The sequence below is a fragment of the Prionailurus bengalensis genome, chromosome E2 (assembly GCF_016509475.1).
Source record: "Prionailurus bengalensis isolate Pbe53 chromosome E2, Fcat_Pben_1.1_paternal_pri, whole genome shotgun sequence".
NCBI lineage: Eukaryota > Metazoa > Chordata > Mammalia > Carnivora > Felidae > Prionailurus > Prionailurus bengalensis.
In genome coordinates, this window is record NC_057352.1 from 51114261 (window position 1) to 51139563 (window position 25303).

Genomic DNA, 25303 nt, shown 5'->3' on the forward strand with positions numbered 1-25303 from the left:
TTCCTGGTAGTGTTTGTTTCTTGTAAATCTGAGAGCAGGTGCACAGAGAGGTGAGGTTGGCTAAGAGGACGCAGCTCAGGAGAGAGCCCACATCCGATCTCAGCTCTCTGGGGCTGGCCAGGTCCCACTGAAATGTCTGCCTGCCAAACTGCACAGCCCCCTGGGCGCACATTCACATCTATTGTGGTTCCTATTCAAGCTACATATAATAAACACATAATTTGATGATTTAATACATTGCAATGAAAAATAAACAGGAACATGAAAAATATACTTAAAAATCTGACAGGAACTTAAGCAAATGTAACTCCTTTTTTACTGTAACTTTAAGTTGGATCAGATCTACATGTAAAGGTGTACATATATTTACACATGCTCACACTCACCTTTGTACGGTCATTCGCACATACTCTTTACACACAGATGAACAGCCTCTCATACGTGTGTACACATTTGTGTGCTCAGTCACACACTTCCAAAGCTTTACCACATCCAGTCTTTACAATACACTCTTTATTTGCACATTCTGGCACCTCCTTACTTACTAATCCACGCACATGCACACACACATGCGCACACTTACAAGAACATTCCCACACCCCTTACGTACTCACATCTTCCTTATCCACATTCACACATGCACACTCACCTAGAAGCCCTGCCCCTGTCCTCTATGGACATACAGGGGAAGTGACCCTAAGTCAGAAATCTGGGTGCCTGAGGGCTGAGGGAGGCCAGTCCCTCGGCGAGGTGAGGACAGAACCACAAAGGGGGCTGCTGTCCGTATCTCCTGCCCATTATGAACAGTGAAAATAATGACAAATATCAACAGAAAAGTGTCGGAGGCTACAGAGAATGACTAAGGAAAGAGAAGAGCGTAAATTGTTTAGAACACTGAATGAAAATCAGTCCTTCACTCTACAATGTAATTTGCTGTAGGTTACTTACTAGTTGTCAGGAGAGGCTACTACGCGGTGAATTTCAACACCACCCACAATCCAGTCTTCACATTGTACTTAAAAAATGCGAAAAGTCAGGTCTAACAAGAATCAAGGAAGATGAATTCAATATCTTTCAGCAGCAGCAAATCAGATAGAAATGGCACATGTATCACACTGATTATTCATTCTTTAGAATCTTAGTTATAGCCACTTATATCTGCTCCCTTTTAAAGCATGGCTGAGGTCCGTGAGCCTGCTGTCCTTTTCTTTTCTGATCACCAACTAGGATTTTTCATGTTTTAAGTTTTTTAATCTACCTCTTTCTTCTAGATTGTTACTGATCTGAAATGCTTAAAAAATACGTACAGCATGAAACATTCTTGAATGGATTCCTGTGAATCTATAAAAATACTAAAATATATATAAACTTAATTGGCATAGAAAGATGCCCACTATTTATTTGTGCATCCTTAAGAAGGAGGTTGGAAAATAACATAACGATTTTATTTATGAATATAATCACACACACAAATGCATATATGCGTTTATATATGCATGTGCATGCATGTATATATTTGTAATGGTGATTTTTATATATGAGATTATAAACCATATTTCTCCTCTGCTGTGTCCTGGGTTGTTTGATTTTTTGTACACTGGATATCTGTTTTTTATAATCAGGAAAAATCACTGGCATTGTTTTCAGTTAAAATTGGAGAAATCCTATGAGCAGAACACGAAGTTCCCATCCTTAGTTTTAATAAAGGAGGTGGCAGAAACCCCAAGCATGAATATATTCTTGATAGGCTTTGCAGTTTAATTTTTTGTTTGGGAGTAATGGAGAGCATTTCAAACTTTGGTCTCAATAGATCTTTCCATATCAATACTGAAAAGCATCCATAATCTGATCAGGGCTCTTCAGGTCGATACCAGAAGCTCCCCAAGTTTTTTGGCCACAGTGCCTTATATAGTTCAGTAATTTTTTCATAGTGTTCCAAGCCAGAAGATATAACTAACGCCTTCATTTAAGATGTAACTTAGGTCCAAACAACTTTATAGATATGTCCTAAAATTTAGTAAGCCTTTGAAAATGGAATATACATACATAATATATATTGTAATTTATATATGTAGATTATATATATGTATATATATATATATAATTTGAAAAATATTTTAATTTTATTTTGAATTCAACACAGCTACTTCATAATTACACGTGTTTACCTGTTGAGTATTGCACAACTTTTCAAAACTTGGGATCAGGTCAGACACTGCCACCCTCATTTTTGTTCAACACTGATTTCACATGGTTTCACATGGTTTCAGTTTTTTAGCAACTACTGAAAACCCAGGTTCTTAAATATGGGACATCATTGAAAGGAATGTATTATGATCTAATGTTGACCTTGAACTACCTCAAGCAGGAAATTGTGCAAGTTTGGGCAGATATTGAGTATGCCTGTATTTCTCTGGAAAAGTTCAAATATCCTGGGAGCCCCTGTGAGTTCCATTCAGCACCCTAGAGCACCCCGCCACACTGCTATGAATTTGTGTGCCTGTCCAATGAAACTTCAATATTCCTAGAGGTATTCACTCTACTCAAAAAGTGAATAAAGATGTCCCTCCGTCTTACTTCCTTCTTTTCTTCTCTCTTTTTTTTTCTTGTTTCTTTAAATATTCAGTGTAGTAAATCAATAAGATTGAGTGTTGTTATTTTATGTAAGCTATTGGTATTTCTGGCAGCATATTGAATTAGTGTTATGTTTACTTAGGGAAAAGAAAGTGCTCTGATGTAGCAGGACATGTTGAAAATTAAGCAGTCACAACCAACGAGAATTGGTTGAAATCTGATGCAGCTATTGATCTAAGGTTTGGTTCTGTGATTAAAGCACCTTAATGACAGACTGAATAACCATTAGTCATGTTAAATTTACCCTTTCTGGTACTGTGGACATTCTTCTCTCACATGACCATGACCAACAGCTTATGACAGCTCAAAATGAAAAGTAGTGATTGTATCTGCACCCTTTTGTAGGTGTTTGCCCAACTACTGTGAACATGGCGGTGAATGTTCCCAGTCCTGGAATACCTTTCACTGCAACTGTGCAAACACTGGCTACACGGGAGCTACTTGCCACAACTGTAAGCCGAACACACTTGCTTCTTCTTGCCTCTGTTCCGATTTCCTTGTTCCATTTCCCTTTTTGTGGCTGTGCGCATGTATGTCCGTGGATTGGAACGTGCAAGCCTGAATTTTAGCGTCCAGTTGATTCCTAGTTTATTTTAAATCCACACCTCTTTGCACAAAGTTGTCGAAGTAGCTTATAGAAATAGGTAACATAAAACAGGATAGAAAAGAGTAGGAGAGCTGGCAAAGGAGAAATGTATATCGAAAAAAAAGGCAGCTAAGGATAAATATAAATAGTGAATAAACATAGATAATGAATAAATAATAAATAATACAGAATGAGTAATCCTTAAATTCTCATAACCCCATTAGTGAGAATAATGAAATAAGGATGGCAGGTAACGATGTTAATCATAATAGTTCATTTTATTGAATGTTTTCTAAATGCAGGTACTGATATAATATTTTATATGTCCCAGTTCATTGAATTCTGATGTTCCAAATTCACTGAATTAGTAGGTTACTATTATCATCCCTAGTTTACTCATGAAATATCAGAGACTAATCACCTTGCCCAAGCCTCCTTCAATAACTGAGGGACACTGAGTATGTGAACACTTGGAATTGTGCTTCAGAGCCTGGGAGCACAACCAGTAAATACTCTATGTATATTATAAACCATGCAGTTTTTCTGATGAAGTGTTTGCATGCATTGTAAGTAAGACTCATATGCCATTTTGATGTCCGCTTTTTCCGCACATAGGATGGGGAGATCTAAACGCCCATTTTTCTCTCCCACTTTTTCACATTATTACAGACACTGCTGAGCGGCTTCTCTCCTACTACGATGTCCCATAGCCTTGACTTCAGGCGAGGGTGTTCTATGCAGTCATCAGTCTCTCCATTCGCAGTCTCTTCACCTTGTGCTACTTTGTACTCCTGTCGGAGTGGAGAGTTAGCATCCCGGGCTCCCAGCCCTGCAGGTTCTGGAAGGGACCCTCAGAGGTCCTGATTCGGGGCTGAGGAGGGCGTGAGTGGGAGGGGCTCGTGGTGTCACCCTCAAGCCTGCACCACTGCAGCCAGGGTCATTCTTAGGCATCAGCTTATCTTCGCATCATGAAGGAGGCCTACTGTTGCTAAGGGCACGCCTCACTGTAACTAGAGACCAAGTTACTTGAGCCAGGTCCAGTAGCAGAAGGCCAGTCTAGTTGACTTTTTCTCATCCGCCATCTTCCTAATTGTAGTAACTCCCAACAAAACACTAATTCAATGTGTTTTAATTGACCCTTTGTAATTGTTATGAATGACTGAATCTAAATATTTACATTCTGAGGGAAAAAACTGGTTGATAAAGTATTTTTGTTTATGGCCACATTTTGCTCTAAGCATAGAGTTAACTTACTAGGTTCTTGAACAGGTAGGTCCAAATGGAGCTGAAGGGTTTTGGCCAATAAACATTCTGAGAAATGGGGCCAGGAGGACAAACTTGGTTGTAGTGAAGTCTTCACTATCATTAGCATAAATAGAGAACGGGGCAGGGATGGAGTCTTTAAAAGGTTTTATTAGAAAATAATATGTTATAAACATTCATATTATAAAGAGTCAAGCAATACACACGAAGCAAATGTACTCCCAATTACCATTATGGAATCATGTCTCCTTTCTTTTTCAAAGTTTATTTATTTATTTTGAGAGAGAGAGAGTACGAATAGGGTAAGGGCAGAGAGAGAGGGGAAGAGAGAGAATCCCAAGCAGGCTCTGCACTATCACTGCAGAGCCTGACATGGGGCTCGAACCCGTAAACTGTGAGATCACTACTTCAGCCAAAATCAATAGTCAGATACTTAACCAACTGAGCCATCCAGGCACCTCAAATATGTGTCCTTTCTAATACCAACCCTGACTCTCAAGTTATCTATATCTCCTGCCAACCGCCTTCAAAGAATTTATGAACATATGTATATGTGTGCAGAAGTGAATAAAATAACCATTTTTACATGCCTGTTTCACTGCACAAAATATAAATGTGACTAGAAAACAACCCATGCTTAAATTCTTGTCTATGTAATGTATAATAGGAACAAAATAAAACCATCAGAAGGTGGAGGTATAGGGAAGTAAATTTGTATGATTATCTGAAATTTCAGTAATATTGAGCAAATTAGTTACATTATTTCATATTGCCTAAAAAGTCATTAACATAATTTTCAAAAATTTAGACTAGATCAAGGAAGGACATTCAGGGTATGACTTATTTCTCATTTCATAAAATCAAAAGCTTTATGAAAATTATCAGTACATTTGACCAAATGTTCAGTGTGATGTGTGTATCATATACAGCTATTAATATCAAACCTTGTACATGGCAAATGTATAATTGTATAATCAAAAACATCCAATTATGGGGACACCTGGGGGCTCAGTCAGTTAAACATCCAACTCTTGATTTCTTCTCAGGTCATGATCTCATGGTTTCTGGGATCAGGCCCCTTGTTGGGTTCTGCACTGACAGTGTGGAGCCTGCTTGGGATCCTCTCTCCCTCTCTCTCTCTGCCTGTCTCCTACTCATGCTTTCTCTCTCCCAAAGTAAATAAATGAACTTTAAAAAAACAAACAAACATCCAATTATGGATCAAAACATATTGAGACCACCTGAAGGAATATTTAATATAGATATTTCTTCTGCTTCCAATTTTAATTATCTTAAATTCTCGTTACAGAGAATTAGAGAAAGTTTCTTTAGTAAATTACTTTTAAAATTATTGATGAAGAGCTTTGCCGGTCATTATGTTTTTTAAAGATTTTATATGTGAGTAATTTTTGTGAGAAAGAATTGTTACAACATTATTTAAAACCTTTCTATTTCATAATTATTGGATAATAGCAGATTATTTAAGGAGATTACACTACTGTGTTTCAGATGTTAGGTGACGCTGGAATTAGAAATTCCAAAGTGGATGTCACAAGATCCATTTGAATGGATGTCCAAAATGGGATGTCCATACTTCTAAGTATGTTAACATTTAAAACACATACCGTCTCTTTTGTTGTTTTACCTCATGTAAAAAAATGTTTTTTTATTTTGACTCAGTAATCTCATATTCCTTTAATGACAGAAAGAAATGCCATGAAATTCAACCTCATTCTGCCTTTCTCTATATAACCTACTTTCATCCATATTAGTTATTTTTTTTTTAAAAAGAATGAGTTTTAAAGTGTGTTCTCTCTTTTCTCCCGGTCAGTAATGTACATATTACATTTCAGCACTTGGAGTGTTTTGTGTCCAAATTAGAACTTCAGAGATTCATTTTATACTATTCCATTTATGATGGTCCATTTTTTTTTACAGCTATCTATGAGCAGTCATGTGAATCCTATAAGCACAGAGGAAATACTTCAGGGTTTTACTATATAGATTCAGATGGAAGTGGTCCCCTGGAACCCTTTCTTCTATATTGCAATATGACTGGTGAGTTAATCAATTTTCATTTAATAGTTAAATTTGCATGAAGCTTTAAACACACAAAATTAAAATGAAACCAGTAGAAAGTTGGCCTAATTTGCAACTTGATTAAAATGTATATTGTTCAGCAAAAGAGCTCAACATAAATCTTTAAAAAATAGTTTAATGGTAATGATTTAAAATGTTTTATTATTTTCAATGAATGTGGTATCTGGGTAGAACATCTAATAATAAAGTATCTTATTAAGTCTCCAAACAAAAAGGACAGACTTTATTTCTCTGAGAAGATTGATACATGTGAAAGCTTTGGAAAATATTTACTTTTTAAATGTAGGTAAACATAACTTGTATTCTTGAATTTGTTACTTACATACATTTAAATAGGTATTAATAGTCATGGAAAATGTGTTTGATTAAATGCAACATCCACTTATGAAAAGGGAGAAAATGAAAACTCAATAAATTACCAATGGAAGGAAATTTCCTTACTTTGTTAAAGAGCACTCACCAAAAACTCTCCAGCACATTCATACTTCATGGTGAAATATTGAAATCTTTACGTGTGTTACCAGCATTAACACAAGATGCCTGCTATTCACTCTGTTCACCATTGTATGGGATAGAGGTCCTTGCCAGTGCAATAAAGCAAGAGAAAGAAAGGAAGGATTGAAGTACTGGAAAGGTAGAACTAAGGTTCTCATTATCTGTCCTCGGCCAGGTGATATATTGAGAATATTCTCCATAATTTACAGATAAACTTTAGGGTGATCACTGGGTATCAAGTTAATGTAAAAACTAATTTCATGTCTGTATACCAGCAATAAGCAAAATGAAGTTTTAGATTTTATTTTCAATAGTGTAAAAAAAAATCTCAAATACAAGGTAATAAATCTAATGAAAGATATGCATGGTTTCTATATAGATAAGGATAAAATGCTCATGAGATAAATTGAAATTCTAACTAGATGGGAAAATGTAAAAATTTCATTGATTGGGAAACTCAGTATAGTATAAATCTCAATTCTTCCCATGTAGGTATTGATTCAGTGAAAACCTTAATTAAAATTCCAGTGGAGTATTTATTTGTTGATATAATTGCTTTGATGAAAACTGGAACGCAGATTCTAAGATTTATCAGCAGATTTGAAGGGACACAAAGAACCATATGGATAGTTGACTTACTCCAAAGGCATTGATATACAGTGAAGGGAATATGGTCTTTCAACCAGTGGTGCTTGGGAGCCAGCAGGGGGAGGGGAAGGGGTGTATATAAATGTCATAAAAAGGAATCTTGATCTCTGCATCATCAAACCCAAAAAAATGGAGTCTGGATGAACTGTGCTGTCTACTGTAGTAGGCACTTGTAACAAATGCCTATTTTGATTCAATTTTTTTAATGTTTATTTATTTTTGACAGAGAGGAAGTTAGAGTGTGAGTGGGGGAGGGACAGAGAGGGAGACACAGAATCCGAAGCAGGCTCCAGGCTCTGAGCTGTCAGCACAGAGCCCGATACAGGACTCAAACTCACGACCAGTGAGATCATGCCCTGAGCCGAGGTCGGACACTCAATCGACTGAGCCACCCAAGCAACCCTCGATTCAAATTTAATAAAAACTATGAACATGGGGGAGGGGAAGGAAAAAAAAAAAAAAGAGGTTAGAATGGGAGAGAGCCAAAGCATAAGAGACTGTTAAAAACTGAGAACAAACTGAGGGTTGATGGGGGGTGGGAGGGAGGAGAGGGTGGATGATGGGTATTGAGGAGGGCACCTTTTGGGATGAGCACTGGGTGTTGTATGGAAACCAATTTGTCAATAAATTTCAGAAAAAAAAAACAAATTTAATAAAAACTAATTAATAAAGCTAAATGAATTGAAATACATTTTAAATTTAAATTAATAAAAACAAGATTAAGTTAACCATCCCGTTTTCCAACCTCACTGGCCATATTTTAACTGCTCAGCAGCTGCCTATTCCATCGTGGCCAAAAGTTTACATTGAATAGCTCCGTGTCAGGAAGTCACAGTTTTCTGGAGCAAAACAAACAGAAAAAGGAAATATTACATTGAAGTAGGAGGTGTTTCAGAGGAAGATTCACTACTTAAAAATCAGGCAGTGAATATCTGGGGCAAGAACCTTCCAGGCAAAGGAAATAGCAAGTGCTAAGTGCTGAGAGCAGTGATCTTCCCAGGTGCTTTCAGAAAACAGCAACAAATCTAGTGTGGTAGGAGTGTGGCAAGTTATCTGGGAGTAGTGGGAGAGCAAGAGAGTCGAGTACGGCAGGGGCAGGCGGGGAAGTCACGAGGTCCTTACAACAATGTTGTAAAGTCCCTGATATTTACTTGAATGAGATGAGAAGACACTGGGGACTTTGAAGCACCGATGGATGCACTCTGACTGCCTTCAGTGGGATCATGATGGCTCCAGTGTTGGGAAATGCCCATCTAGGAGCAGGGGTCCACACATACACACACATGCATATACACACATACACTCCATAGGCATGGCTATACATAAGATGCGGATCCATGTGTACTTGTGTATAATGTATGTGTCTCTGTATGTCTGTAGTAGGAGTGGAAACCCGCTTGGACAACCAGTTCAAGTAGTGCAAGGATCCAGGCAGGATGATGGTAGATCATAGCAGTGTGGATGGTGGAGGCAGTTTTGACTTTCTCACCAAGTATGTGTGAGATGTGAGAAAACAAAAGGAAACCAAAATAACACCACGTTCTGGCTTGGGCAGCTGGAGTAGTCGAGTTGCCGACATTTGAGAGGTGGTCAGAAAAGGTTTGAGGGCAAAGACCAGCAGCTCGGTCAAAATTTTACACATTTTGAGTTTGAGATGTCCGTGACACATTCAAAGGAGATACTGAGAAAGGCTGTTGAATATGGGAGCAAAACTTCCTTTGGATTAATGTGTAATTCTAAAACCTGGAGGATGGTGCTGAAACCATGGCAACAGATATTTGGGAAAATTAGAAAATTAGACTGTATCTTCAAAGGTTTTTCGTGTAACACAGCTAGGCGTCTTCCATTTGTTCTCACAGTCATTGAAGGCATTGCCTGTCTTAGTCCGTTTGAGCTGCTGTAGCAAAATAACCACAGACTGGGTAGCTTACAAACAACAGAAATTCGTTTCTTACAGTTTTAGAGACTGGGAAGTCCAAGCTCGTGGCACCAGCATAGTCAACTGAGGGTCTCTCCTGGGCCACAGACTTCTGGTATTCTCATGTGATGGAAGAGGGTCTCTGGGGTCTCTTTTACAAGACGACTGATCCGCACCCTCATGACCTAATTACCCGATGATTCAACATATGAATGGGGGGGGCACAAACATTCGGGCACTGCCCACACGCCAAAGCACCCTAAGACACATGATTCCCGCATGTGTGTCCCTTCAGTGACGGACCCAGCACGGACCCCCAGGCAGCACTTGAGTCAGGTTCTGACAACATGTTTGCGGTGACAACAGAATCAATATTTTACAAATCTTCCCAGTTGACTCCTCTGTGTACCTAGCTTTGAGAATCACTGCTTTGGACCTGTGCTTCTCCAACTTCACAAAACAGACTGTTCTATTATGTGAGGTTGAAACATAATACATTTGAAAATACTTCACAGAGAGGAAGGGAAGACTTTGCAGTGAAATACAGGAATTTAAGTGTCAAATAACTTTTTGATTTTTCTTGTTCATACAGCTTGGGTTGTGAGTGACATGCAACAATCTATCCCTGCGTCCTTGTGAATCCTGTGTTCCCACAATGCATCCTGAAGTATCCACAGGCACATGCTTAGAAGGTTTTGATTCTATAAATCAGATACCTCTAGGTTGATAAGTATCTGTAATCTTTAAAACTTTACGAAACATAGACACACACCACACACATACACACACAAGTCTCATTATCCGTGATTGTAACATCGTTATGTTCCGCAAGGCAACAACAGACACTGAATTAGCCAACATTCTCATCAACCGATCAACACATGACCTTGTTTGACTTGTGTTTCAGATTAGAGACACCTTATTTAATACATACTGTTAATTCATTGACATTGAACTCACAACCAACAGCACTGTGACTCACACTTCAACGAGGTTTATTCTAGCACCTGTTTTCTCATGAGGCACGTCACACAGCCTTCTTGCACTCGAAATACTAGACAGCTCTTTAGCACCACACTTCGAGGCCATTGTTAAAAAAAATTTTTTTTGGATACGTGTGGATTGGGCAACTCAAGCTTTTTGCTGCGTGTGCATGTCTGTAGATGTACAAGAGTGCCTCGAGTCATGATTTGGGGGTTCAAATAAATTTTAGGCAGTAGGCGATTTCCAGATAATGAGGAACTGCAAATAGTGAGGGTTGGATTATATTCACATACATACATATATTATCTTTGTATGGACAATCATTCCAAAATTGATAGGCCAGGTGCACTTAAATGATCTAAATGACAAGGAAATTCCGAGTTTCATTTTATGGAATGAATGGTTCCCTTTCTATTAAATCAACATTTACCTCCTCATATTACTTTACCAGTCACGAGCCTTATCGCAGTCAACGAAGCGTCGTGCTAATTCGGTAACAACTCTGACGGACATGAAGGAAATATGTATATGCACACATACAGAGGTTAATTTTGCCTCAGCAAAATGATCAGAAAGCATTGATGCTGGAGAGGACATTCGCAACATGTAAAGCCGTTTGAAAAGCAAGCCATTGAGAGCAGATACAGATAATCCAGTTAGGAATCAGCTAAGTGTCATCAGAAACCCCAGAATATTGAAATACATTCACGCTAAAGTGGCAATCCCAGAATGTAACAACCCAGTGAAAAATAATGTTACAGCTTGAAACGTTCCCTATTGATCTGGTTTTTGCAAATGAGGAAAGCAGGGAGGTTGGGGAAAGAATCATTAGGGAGCAATCAGGGACTAAAACCTTGTCTCCTTTCTCCCAGTCTGAACATTTTTCCACTAGAAAAGGCTGTGTTCTATCAGTGTCACATTGCTTATAGCCAGTAACATATCCTCTAGTTGTATAAATCAAGTATAACAATTATAAAAACAAGGCAAAATGCTGAATCAGTAACTTGCAAATGGGTAACTTAAAAAAAATCCAGTTATTAGTCTAGAATCATTGTCAAACAAATGATTCCATGTGGATTTAAATACCTTGAAGCATTACAAGCTAAAAACTACAAAGGAAACTTCTTTTGAATGGATAATTTCCCAAACTATGTTAAAGACTGAAAATTCTTTCTAAACAGAGTACTGTAAATATAATTTAAAAATAAGTAGACAGGATAATAGGAATCCCAGTGGCTGTCTCTTTAGAAATGTACATGGCTTTTGTCTTCTACATTAAATCCACTTTTTCTTTTCTTTTTTTTTTTTAAGTTTATTTTTTGGGCGCGGGGGTGGCGCAGAGAGAGAGAGCCACAGAATCTGAGCAGGCTTCAGGCTCCCAGCTGTCAGCACAGAGCCCGACGTGGGGCTAGAACCCGTGAACCGTCAGATCATGACCTCAGCCAAAGTCAGATGCACTGAGCCACCCAGGAGCCCCTAAATCCACTGCTCTTTCTAAAATGAAATAGCTCTAGGTTCAAGGCGTTGTTTCTCATGATCAAACATATGCATTGTAAGGACAATTGTTTCAGTGGGGAGCGATTGATGAGTGCTTGAGCTGGGGCTTTCAAACTTTGATGATAATGCTAATTCCGTCGCTTAACCTTATTCTTTCTCTCTGCACCACCACCAAGACTCCTACATTTAGTTTCACTGACTCAATTTTCAAGCCCAAGGCCTGGGCCTCTGCTCTCTAAACAAGCTCTGAGGTAGGGGCTCCTGAGACCATCCCCTGGGAAGCTGGAGCGCCCTAAGATTTATAACAACAAAATTATTTTTACTCTAGGCATTTCAACAATCAGGCCTTCCTGATAGCTCTGAGAGTTAATAACCAACTATCGTTATTCAGATGCAGCCTTGTTTACGTCCAGTTTTGCCCCAGAACACTAGCTGCTCTTCCCTTTCATCTCCGAGGCTTTCCTGAACACAGCACTTCCTACCTGACCTCACAGCTTTTCATCACATCTGTCACCCTCCGCTGTTAATCCTGAAGGAACACGAGCTCTGCAAGAGTGTTGCTTAAACAGCATGTTTTTTCTTTACACTGTTATCACACTAAAAAATAGCAGTCAGCCTAAGATAAATCAGGTTCTTAATTACTCAGGTGCTTTACATACAATCTATATATTAGAAATCTCTTCGGGGAAAGACACCGGTGGACCCAAACTGCCTTTCCTTTTTTTTTTAGTATATTTATTAAATTTCATAGATTTGCTGCCCGTTTCAGCTGTCTTTCCTTACTCATGTCCCTGTGTCTCCTTACTGCAACAACTTAACTCTCTTGGCCTTTGGTAGAGGATAATTAAAAAAAAAAAATAATACAATCATGACTCTTAGGCAGATAGAAAAATAAAAGCTCAAAAACACATTGTAAAGATTTTAACGCATTGTTCATGAGGAAACTGGTAAGCTGTTACAACCAGTTCAAAGGAGAATCCAAAGAACAGACCTCGGGGCACATCGGTAATGTTGAAATTAATGTGCAGACGGAGGAAGACCTGGCTTCGTCCATAGTAGAAAAGGGGAGTCCCTTGAACTTCTGCCGGATGGAATTTGCTCGTCTGTGGGCAATCATTACTTGTTGTAAGGAAAACAATGCTTTGCTTGCTGAGCCAATAAGTAAGACTAAACACATTAATTAATTAATTAAATCCAGAAGCCTGTGTTAAAGGATAATTTCATATGCATATGTCTTGGAAGTTAGAGATAGTGAATTTCTCTGGAGAGATTGAGAAGGCTTATCCCCCCCAGATGCATTTGCCTGCCCTCCAAAAGTGATTTAAACAACCTGTGGACTGGCGCCTCTCCCCAGAGATCTGTGGCGTTCTAGAGCCAGAAGGCCCGTCTCCCTCTGTGGAGGGGAGGAGAAGATGTGCCAGCCATCGCCCGTAATCTCCAAGTCTCATACTTTTGGGGGTTTCCTCTCTTGGGTGCAGACCCCGCATGGGCGGGCGCGTCTGGCGCTCTCTGTATTGGCCCACAGGACATTGGGCCGTAGAGCCTAGAGGCTGCTAAGATTTTCCGTGGGCAGACGGCCCCTGATCCAAAGACTTCTGTGTCTGTGAGCGGCCGTCTTCCTCCACCCGTGTAAATCTAGATCTCGGTAGCTAGATGCAGACAAACGGATAGAATGCAGATAGGAGGCAAGATAACCAGTTAACTTACAAGTAGGATAATGTGTCACGCCCTCCACAGTGTCAGACTTACTCTTTTGCAAAACTATGAGTTGACAGTTTACAAAGTTCTAAAGCAGCTGAGAGGCAAGGCAAGGCTCACGGCCACCATAGAACCTGAAGGTTGTACTCTCGTCTGGAGAGTACCTTGTCTTTAATTCGTTCATGTGTTTATTCCCTCAGTTCTGTAACTAAAGTCTTTTGGGCGTGTTGTGCCAGCCCCGTGCTGTGTGCTGCAGATATGGTGGTTAGCAAATCAGAAACCATCACTCTTCTCAGGGAGCCTCCAGGCCAGTGGAAAAGCCCCATGGAATAAATCACAAAATGCTGAGTTACAAATGATGATAAAGTCTGTGTCCTTTACGGTTGTAATTTCTAAACATCAGCTAATGCAATCATGTCGGAAAGAGCAGGAGAGAGGCTCGGGGTTAATAGTTGTGAGAGGTTCCCCTGTTTGCAAAGCACATGGGGCTTTGCATGGCTGCTGGGCACTCATTTTCTCATTGCTCCTCGTGATGTCTCTGCTTCGCCCCGGAAATCGAGATTGCCTGATAAATGCAGCATCTGTTTAACTTCCTTCATGCTTTGTAGCACTTTTTATTGAAAAATGAAATCAGCAACACCTGAGTGGCTCAGTCAGTTAAGCGTCTGATTCTTGATTTCGGCTCTGGTTGTGATCTCAAGGTTCGTGAGTTGAAGCCCTGCGCTGGGCTCTGTGTTGACGGTACAGAGCCTGGTTGGGATTCTCTTTCTCCTTCTCTCTGCCCCGGCCCCCCTCAAAATGAATAAATAGTTTTTAAAAATGAAATCATTTAAAGAAACTACCGTAACACTGAAATTTTAGAATTTCAAAAGGAAACATTTCTGGGCACGGTCCTTCAAGGGATGTCGTGCACCACAGCCTTGGATTTCTTACCCCTTAAAAGACCTTTAGAATCATGTGTTTACTGTGACCCAGTGGATGCTAAACTCTAGGGAAGCCCCTCTCGGAGTGAACCAAAAGGCAAAGAGGCAAAAGCAGGCATATTGTCCTGTTCCTTTGGCAGCTACCCAGCCAGAGTCGAGCTTCCTCATGCTGTCCATTGATTCATTACAAGGAAATTTTGTTTGCTGAACAATTAAAGCAGACTCCAGTGGAGGCTAGGTTAGTGGATTTGCCTGATTAATGATCATGAACTTTTTTTTCTTAAAGAGTATGTATTTATGTATTTCTTTTGAGAGTGCGAGTGAGCACATGCGAGCGAAGGAGGGGCAGGGAGAGAGGGAGAGAGAAAATCCCAAGCAGGCCGAGGCGGGGCTCGATCCCACAAACCGTGAGGTCCTGACTTGTGCCGGACCAAGAGTCAGACGCTTAACCGACTGAACCACCCAAGCGCTCCAATAATCACAAACCTCTAATAGCGAAGGTTGGGTTGGCTAAAATCATAGAATTTCAGACCTATGATATTGTCCTATATTCTGCCAGTTTATTTTCTAAATTTGGAAATGGAGGCTCAGATTTTACCTGACTTTCTTAAGGGCACATCTCTTCCAGATCTGCAACTCAAATATCCTGACGGTCTATACTATGTCACAGTCTGGCCATCCATAATTAATTTCCTTAGCTTTTATATCATGTCCTCTTTAAGGAAATTAATTTACTGATAAAGCTGAATGGTGAGGAGAAATGCAAAGCAGAAATAAAAGTAACGGCCATTGTTTCCAAGAAAAATAGTGATGCACTCACACATAGAAGGCAATAAGACTGTCACAGCTGCCTCCCGTCTTATTTAGCAGACAGACCTTTCTATTCAAAACTCTGGTGACCTGGTGAGGCATGGGAGTGAAATCTCTTATCTTGTTTTGGTTGTCGATCCATGTGAATGCATTAGCTAAAGAGAGGGGAGGAAATTCTACCTACTGTTTCCTCCAATTTGGAATAGTCCTCTGTAATACAGAAGAGTTATGTGGCTTAACGTCACATAGATAGCAGAGTTTTGACAACTTCCAATCTGTTTCTTACCTATTAAATCAGAGGACTTTTGATTAATCTGTTCTTGTGCCTGCATCTATCACCGTAAATATAATGCGAAGTCAATTTCTGGGAAGGTTGAAGGCTAGATACAATATGCCTACCTTCCATTACAAACATTGTAGGATTTTTATTTCATTTCATAATTTTGGTAATCATTGTGATGGTAATGTTTACAGACATTCAAGTGTCGATAGGGATTGCTCTAGCAAGGACTCAAAGATATTTTATTTTTTATTTTAGTTGAGTTGCTGATGCTGTATCAGGTGTGTTCAGCTCAAGGAAGTAATGTCCTATTGTATTCCATAACTATGCACATCACACAATACCAAAATGAATATTTAAAATTCGATTTAAAAAGAAAAGGATGGGCACTCATAATTAAATGTTGTCTGAAGAGAGAGATATATATAGCCCATAAAAATCTGACCTTTCTTTGCTGGTAAAGGGAATGGTAAAGGGAATTTTTAAGAGTAGAAAAATCATCGCTTATATCATATAATTTAAAATATTTCAGAAATTCACAGATACACCTTTTTTCACATCGTAGCATCCCTGAATTCAGGGTGTATCAATAATCAACAATGTTTTATAGTTATAATAGGCAGCTTTTTCTTTTGTTTTTTTAAGTAAAATCATGATGCATCTTTAAAAAATAGAATATTGGATTCAATGAAATGAAACGTGTCGCAAATTTTAATAATTAGTTTTCTTAATATTTTTCACCATAAACATTTTCTGGTTAAATTATATGGCCACGTAAAATAAAAATCATGGCAAATGCATGGCAGTCGTATAAACTTCAGGGAAAAGAGTCACTTTACTATAATTTAAATATTTTAAGAACCCATTTGTGTTGAAACCTCAGAGAGGTTTGATGACTAGAAAAACTTGACTCAGATAAAAGGTGATTTTGATTTTCTTTATTTATTTTAACTTTTGCAGACTAGTGATGGTCTCCTCTCTTTCTTCCCCATTTCCGCATACAAGAAACTGCATGGACCGTCATACAGCACAATGGCTCTGACCTAACAAGAGTCAGAAACACTAACCCAGAGAACCCATATGCTGGGTTTTTCGAGTATGTGGCCAGCATGGAGCAGCTCCAGGCCACAATTAACCTTGCGGACCACTGTGAGCAGGAGCTTACCTACTACTGCAAGAAGTCACGGCTTGCCAATAAACAAGGTAAGGAAACTGAGGCACCTGTCCCTCTGTGCACATGGCACCGTCGCTTTACTTAACCAGCTCCCGAGGATTTGAATCACGCCGTGGTGGTGGTGGCATTCGGCCACGGAGCGTGTCTGCCCCCTGTATACTTAGCAAACATGTCACAGTCTGGAAGTCACAGCAATGCTTTTGCCCGAAGAAAGAACAAGGTCAATTTACTCTGAGCTTTGTTCAAAACCTCGATTGCCTTCGGAGTCTCTTCCTGGCCTCAGTCAGATAACTCTACAGAAAGGAGCTTCATTCTGATCCTCAATGAATGCTCAGTGTCTATCCTTTAGAAAGGGCAGGTGACACATACTGTTTGTTTTATCAGGAAGAGAGTTAATGAAAATATGACTCACTTTTCTCAAAGTGACTATTCTGTGCGACTCTTTTTTCATGGATTGTTGGCAGCTAGCCTCTGGGTAAAATTGAAAATTAGGATAGGCTGCTGAAAACAGTTTATTCAGCAGTTTAAATCGGAAATCAGAAAACCATCTTTTAACTCTTTCCTTTATTCTACTTTTAATAACCAGTCTGCTCTTCAGTTCTGTGTTTGGTTTTGTTTTCCCATTAGAACATCTCATTATGTGACGGTATCTTGGGCCCCACCACCCAGTGCTGGCGCAATGCTGGAATTTACTGCAGGCGCTTTCCATCTGGCCTCCCGTAGGCATCCCTCATATCTTCTCATCACCCAATGTGTAATCTAGAATTTAATCTTTTTGAAGGGAATTAAGCTTTAAGAAACACGACTTCAGTCATGACGCTTTTCTTTTTTTTTTTTTTTAATTTTTTTTAACATTTATTTATTTTTGAGACAGAGAGAGACAGAGCATGAATGGTGGGAGGGCCAGAGAGAGAGGGAGACACAGAATCTGAAGCAGGCTCCAGGCTCTGAGCTGTCAGCACAGAGCCTGATGTGGGGCTCGAACTCACGGACTGTGAGATCGTGACCTGAGCGAAGTCGGACGCTCAACCGACTGAGCCACCCAGGCGCCCCTCATGACGCTTTTCTACTTAACTAAGCTCCAGGCCTTCCTCTTTGCTGTCCGTCCAAAACAGACTCTTGTCTGATTCATACCATTCCCTAAGACACTGTTTTCTAGGAGTAATATTGAGGTATATTCTTCTTTAGAAATTAGAAAGATTCTGAGACATCTGCACAATAAAGCTACTTGGCGCGTGTTTACCCCTGTTTGTTATCTTAAGAGAGGTCTGAATACCATGACAACAATTTTAAAAGACATGCATTTCATATGTGAATGTCATATGTCATATGGGTCAAGCAGAAAGATTTGAACCCTTTTTTGTTAAGTTCATTTATTTATTTTGAGAGAGACGGAAAGAATGCAAGCTGGGAGCTGGGGAGGGACAGAGAGAGAGAGAGAGAGAGAGAGAGAGAGAGAGAATCCCAAACAGGCTCTGCAGAGTCAGCACAGAGGCCCAGTTGGGGCTCAAACTCCAAAACCGTGAGATCGTGACCTGAGTGGAAATCAAGAATCGGATGCTTCACTGACTGAGCCACCCAGGTGCCCCAAGATTCTGAACTCTCGGGATGACATTTGAACTTGTTGCTTCTAGTTAAGCAGCTCTTCTACTTACTGTCCACCCACGTAATACAACCAGATTCTTCTTTCCCTTGTGACTGGCTTCACACCTCTCCTCCTTTTTCTCCTTCCTCTATTTCAGAATGTCCTCGTTTGGCCATTTACCCCCACCAACCCTTCCCATCTTGCTGGTCTCCTCTCACATCTTACCCGCCCTGAAACCTCAATCCCATTTGTGAATGACCATCAGATAATTACGGTGTAAAGAGCATAAGACTTAAAGGCAGGGAGAGATGTGGGTTCAAATTCCAGGGCTCTTGTTGATTAGGTATAGAGCTTGGATAGATGAATCTTTCTCTTCTATGACATGGGGCCAGTGGTACCAACCTCACAGGGCGTGGCAATAATTGGATGACATAGCACAGCACGTACAAAGTGCCTGAAGTGAGCTTCTCTCATTTCAGCTCTCTGGTGCATCATGGTTATAGTTCACGTAGCAGTTTAGTATGCAACTGATTGTTCATTGATGCTTAGAATCTAAAAACATAGATAAGCAAATATGGAAGTCTAATCTAAGAAGAATGAGAACCTTATTTATGGAAGGATAAATGAATGAGATGCAACAAAATGAACTGAGTTGCCTAACTAGAAAAGAAAGACAAAAGGGAAGATAAGCATCAAAGTCACAAATCAGCCAAACTCTGGAAGAAACAGAAAACAAAATCCCCAAGGGGTTGGCGAGCAAGCACCACCCAAAGTAAAGAGCACAGTATAGAGTGTGAAGGAACCCCTCCCTTCATGGCCAATGGTGCCCATGCATCTGGGTGTTTCAGCCAGTCTTGAGAGCCACTAGTAAAGAAAAAGCTGTAGAACAAAGGGTGATGATGCTTGTTACATACACAGATTTTCGTTAGGTCCATCACCCAAGAACTCATATGGAATGAACTTGAGTTTGAAAATAGAGAGAACAGGGGCGCCTGGGTGGCTCAGTTGGTTGGGCAACTGACAGTCAGCTCAGGTCATGATCTCACCCTTCGTGGGTTGGAGCCCCACCTCGGGCTCTGCGCTAATCAAAACAGAGCCTGCTTCGGAGTATTTGTCTCATTCCCTCTCTCTCTCTGCCCCTCCCCCACAAATTCTCTCTCTCTTTCTCTCAAATAAATAAATATATAAACATAAAAAAAGGAAAATAGAACAATTTGGAGTTTAAGTTCACAATAAGAAATACACGGGGAAGAACAGGAAGGTGCTGTCAGACAAGTTAAGTTTACAGTTTCAGATCTTAAAGGTAGAGCAGTTTCAAGTAATAATGGTGCCATAACTGTGAACGAATAAAGTGGGATGTGTATGAAAATAAATTTTCTGCAAGCTGTGGAGCTATGACTCAGCACATTGCAAAGATGATCAATGTGGATACTCAGGTCATTTGGGATTTTAACTATGGGAAGGGGAATGTCCTACCATGATCACTGATATTTTATAATTTTAATTTTTAACTTAGAAAATTTCTCATGACTTTCTTCATTCTTTCCTATGCTTATTTAAATTCTTCAGGACACTTGAAAAAGTCTTAAAGGGAACCGCATGTCCTTGGTACTTTAAAATATTCAGTGGTTTCAAGGAAGATTGGTGAAAATATTATTCAATATTTAGGAATAATTTATGTTCTTTTTAATCTATGAACACATAATGTTTAAGCGGTATATTGGAATATACCTATTAAATGTTTCAAGATGGTTAAGTTCATCATGCAATTAAAAAAAATGAAAAACCTTGATTTTAATGTCTTTATCCATAACACAAACTTCCAGTTCGCTTGGGTTTTTTGGCATGGTATGTGCTGGTATGGAAAGGAACACTGGGAGAGAGGTTATCAGCATTAGTAGAGGTTTAATCAAATGGTAAGTTGTTATGAGCATTGACATTTGTAAATGAGGGAGAAATTAGTATAAGTCCGTATTTTCAATAGGGCTCATGGCAGTAACTTAAAAGTTTTGAAAGTCAACAGAAAAATGATCTAACAACTTTGAGGAGCTGACTGATTTGATGTCACATTCTTCTCATGCCCTGATTCTCAAATGACTATGATTTTTCCTCACTACCTATTGTTTTTTGCTAAGACAGATTGCCTGCATTCCTCACCTGAATGTTCTGTCTATTCTTTGTGCTAGTTCTTTGGCATCATGTTTAGTCGTAACTCTAAGAAGGAGCTGGAAGCTGAACATTCATCATAGAAAGCAATGCACTTGGCTAAGGGAAACTTTGTTTTTGAGTGTAGCGTTTGCTTCAGGCATAAAGATCTTTCATTGTTATTTCTGTAGTCTCCAAATAAATAGCCAAGCCATTAAATGGAAGAAAAAAGCCCACAAACTTCCAAATAGATCCTAAATCATAAGGAAGGGGTGCCATACAATGCCTAATGTAAATAAACAGCTCATGTGTTTTTAGTTGAATAAATGTATTGAGATCAATCGCTGACTTTCCATAACATTCTATAGTGTTTTAATGGGCATTTCATGATCTCAAATCAATTTTGCTTCTGATATCATAATTACTGTGGCTTATATTTTGATGCCTTCTTGTTTCAGAAATTATTTTTAAAGAACTTACATATGTGAACTCCTCTCAAAACATTTTTAAATGTCATGTCTGAATTAAAAAGGAACTACTGGTTTCTTTTCTACTTAAAGAAAAATATATTGACCATTTAAGCTTAAATAATAAAATATATTTTTTAAAAGCTTTCTTAAGGAAATGCCATCAGTAGCAGTCTTTGGAATATCATTACATCAGACCAGCCTTTTCCTGCCTTCAGTCTTTTGACTGATTTGGGAAGGAAGGGAATGGACTGGCCTGGAAGGCTGTGGGGTCTAGAGCTGATGTCACATTTCTCGCATTTATCTTTCAGATGGACGCCCTCTGAGTTGGTGGGTTGGAAGAACCAATGAAACACAGACGTACTGGGGAGGTTCTTTGCCTGATCCTCAGAAGTGTACTTGTGGATTAGAAGGGAACTGCATTGATTCTCAGTATTACTGCAACTGTGACGCTGACCGGAATGAATGGTGATTTCCTTATGCAAAATAAAGTTGTTTTTATTTAATGTTTATTTATTTTTGAGGGAGAGAAAAAGAGAGAGAGGGAGGAGGAGGGCCAGAGAAAGAGAGAGAGGGAGGGAGAGACAAAATCCAAAGCAGGCTCCAGGTTCTGAGCTGTCAGCGCAGAGCCCGAGGCAGGGGTCAAACTCACGAACCGTGAGATCATGACCTGAGCCGAAGTCGGACGCTTAATCGACTGAGCCACCCAGACACCCCGATATAAAGTTTATTGTTAAAAATGAATCACTCAGAACATACAGCAGAGCGAGGCAGATACTGAACAAATTAGTACAGTGAAGAAATTACATAAAGGTATGTTTTGACGAAATGTGTTACAATCAGTTTGAATCCTAAATGTGAAGACCAGTATCTTTTTATTTGAGTTTTTTGGAAATGGACCACAAATCATTACATTTTATTTTTATAATAGGATGAAATAGAGACATCTGTTTCATGTTTCCTGTTCATTGTAAGTCAGTTATCATTCTTTTTAAAATTGAATGTGGTTAAGAATTCTATTATTTTCACAATATATTTATAGACATTAATTACTGAAGCACAGTTCTTCAACAATCTACCTCTAAAACCTTTAAACATGTAAACTTAGAAAGTCTCACAGTTATTTGAACATGTAGCTCTTTAGTTTTTTTTTAAGGACAAACCATGCCACAAAGAACTAATAGTCTACTTATCATACCTCAAAAAAGGAAATCTAAAACACTTAGGGATTTGAAAACTAAGGCTGAAATATTGTTTTAAGTAGAAGAGAAGCCTTATGTGTATGTTTGCCTTTGAAAATTTTGAAAAGAGGGGCGCCTGGGTGGCGTAGTCGGTTAAGCGTCCGACTTCAGCCAGGTCACGATCTCGCGGTCCGTGAGTTCGAGCCCCGCGTCGGGCTCTGGGCTGATGGCTCAGAGCCTGGAGCCTGTTTCCGATTCTGTGTCTCCCTCTCTTTCTGCCCCTCCCCCGTTCATGCTCTGTCTCTCTCTGTCCCAAAAATAAATAAACGTTGAAAATAAAAATTAAAAAAAAAAAAAAAAAAAAGAAAATTTTGAAAAGATATTTAGTATATTTGAGACTAGAGTTGAAATATACATTGGTTTTATTTATTTGTGAAGTGAAAGGTTTTTAAATTTTCCTATTCGCATTTCAGCATTCCATATGTATATCTTACATCACTAAGCACCTGGATCTGTACATAAAAATTATCTAAAAAAATTTTTTTTAACGCTTATTTATTTTTGTCAGAGAGAGTGCGAGTGGGAGAGGGGCGGAGAGGGAGGGAGGCACAGAATCCGAAGCAGGCTCCAGGCTCTCAGCTGTCAGCACAGAGCCTGATGTGGGGCTCGAACCCATGAACCCGTGATACCATGACCTGAGCTGAACTCGGAGGCTCAACTAACTGAGCTAACCAGGTACCCCAAGAATTATTTTTAAAAGTACTAATAGTCAATTTGGCTGTAAATGGGATTGATTTGGTTACAGAATCTACATTAATTTCAGTAATCTGTTGTTAATTGAGCTCACGTTTTGAATTATGGAATACTCTGTGTATTTATTTGGCAAACATCAAGGCTACATTATATTTAAAAAAAGATTGTTTTAGAATACTCTAAAAGGAGGTTTCTGCATGGAGTCACGATTATATTTTTAGTGTTACATGTTTCATAGAGTATTGTCTTTCTTGCTCAAACTCCAGTTTTTCAGAATATCTACCTCCTGTGGAGGGCACTCTTTTCCTCACTGCCTTCACACACACGCACACACCCACCCACCCACACACACACACACACAAAATGCCTACACAATAATAGTGTGTCTTAAAGGGCAAATAAAATGTTAATAGCAGTGCTTACCAGGAAAAATACCTAACCTAATCACCAAATTTCTCCAATGCCTCTGTAACATATTATTCATCAAAATAATTTTTAGGGGCACCTGGTGTGGTTCAGTCTGTCACATGTCCAACTCGATTTCGGTTCAGGTCATGATCTCAGGGTTGTGGGATCGAGCCCCACGTTGGGCTCCGTGCTGGGTGTGGGGGCTACTGAAGATTCTCTCTCTCTCCCTCTCCATCTGCCCCTCCCCACCCCGTGTGCTCTCTTTCTCTCTCGCTCAAAAAAAGCCATTTTTAAAAATAAGATTTTAAAATTTCTCGTATTAAATTCTGCTCCTGGTAAAGTAGCTTGCATGGAGCTAACCTTCCTTAGACACATTTATAATCTCTGGAAATATATTTAGAAAAGCACCTAGTTGAAGAAGGTGGAGAGCAGCCAAATGTAGGCAGAAACTACCAAGGTTGGGGGACGTTGACCCTTGAAAGAAGGAATTCAAGTGGGTGAGATAGATGTTTATATGCTTTTTTGCATGAGGGCACTCACCAAACCACGTGCCATGAGGTGGTTAGGACTCCAAGGGAATACTAGATTTTTTCGGCTCCAGGTATCAGAGGACAGAGTTTAGGGCTGCCAAAATGACTAAAAATTGAGGAGGGAGTGGAAATCCCAGAAAGAAGAAAACTACCTGGGCAGAGTTCACTCTGTCAACTCCCCTCAGTGCCCCGACTGCCCTTGAACCGCATATGCACAGGGGAGGTTTCTGGGAATCAAGCAGAGAGCTACCCCTGGAAAACTGAACGAGCTCTAGGGACATTTCAGTGGCATTTCACTTGGACCTTGTGACTTGCTTTAAATAAATAGAATATGATCAAAGGGAGGAGAGTCACTTCTGAGATGGAGTCACAAAAGACTATGATTTCTGATTTCCTTGCAACTCTCTCTGCGACTCCTGTTTTGATGAGGCAATCTGCCGTGTCATGAGCTGTCCTGGGGAGAGGCTCATATGGCAAGGAATTGAAGGTGACCATCAACCGACACCAGTGAAGAGCCAGGGCCCTCAGTCCATCCGCTGGCAAGGAGCAGACTACTGCCAACGACGAACCACACGAGTGAGCTTGGAAGCGGATCCTTCCCCTGTCAAGCACTGTGATGGCGGTAGTCCTTGCCAACACTCTCGTTGCAGCTGGGCGGGGGACTCGGAGCCAGACTCTCCTGTTGAGCTCTGCCCAGATTCTTGACACACGGAAACATAGATCATAAATGTTGTTTTAAGTCGTGAAGTTTTAGGATAGTTTGTACTGCCATGGTAGATCACTAATACAACATCAATGTACAGATTCCAGAAACTCAGAAGATCTGAAGCAGAATAAAAACAGAGAAGAACACACCTTGGCTTATTGTTCAAATTGCTGCTAAAAAAAATGATAAAGATAAATATTGTAAAAGCAACAGCCAGGTTGGACAGATCTGGTGGAATGCATTCCATGCAGGAAAACAGAGAGATACCAGTGAAGGCTGACTCCTCATCAGAAGCACAGGTCAGAAGACAATGGAATGATCTCTTTAATGTGCTGAGAAAGAAAGCAATGTCAACCTAGAATTCTATACTAAATAAATAGATATTTCAAAACTGAAGGTGAAATGAAGTCCTTCTCAGATTAAGGAAATGCTGAATTTGTTCCCAACACAACTGCACTGTAACAGTATACTAACAGAAATGCTACAGGCTGAAGAGAAATAATACCAGACAAAAACTC

At 39.7% G+C, this 25303-nt stretch overlaps 1 protein-coding gene across 1 annotated transcript in view; it reads left to right on the forward strand.

The window, feature by feature from the left end:
• Positions 1–25303, forward strand: part of CNTNAP4 (contactin associated protein family member 4) — a 253985-nt gene that overhangs the window by 170423 nt on the left and 58259 nt on the right. Inside the window, exons 11-14 of the mRNA XM_043599720.1 lie at positions 2980–3086; positions 6422–6541; positions 16842–17039; positions 21519–21675. Of these exons, the coding sequence (XP_043455655.1) occupies positions 2980–3086; positions 6422–6541; positions 16842–17039; positions 21519–21675 (582 nt within the window). The remainder of the gene's footprint in view (positions 1–2979; positions 3087–6421; positions 6542–16841; positions 17040–21518; positions 21676–25303) is intronic.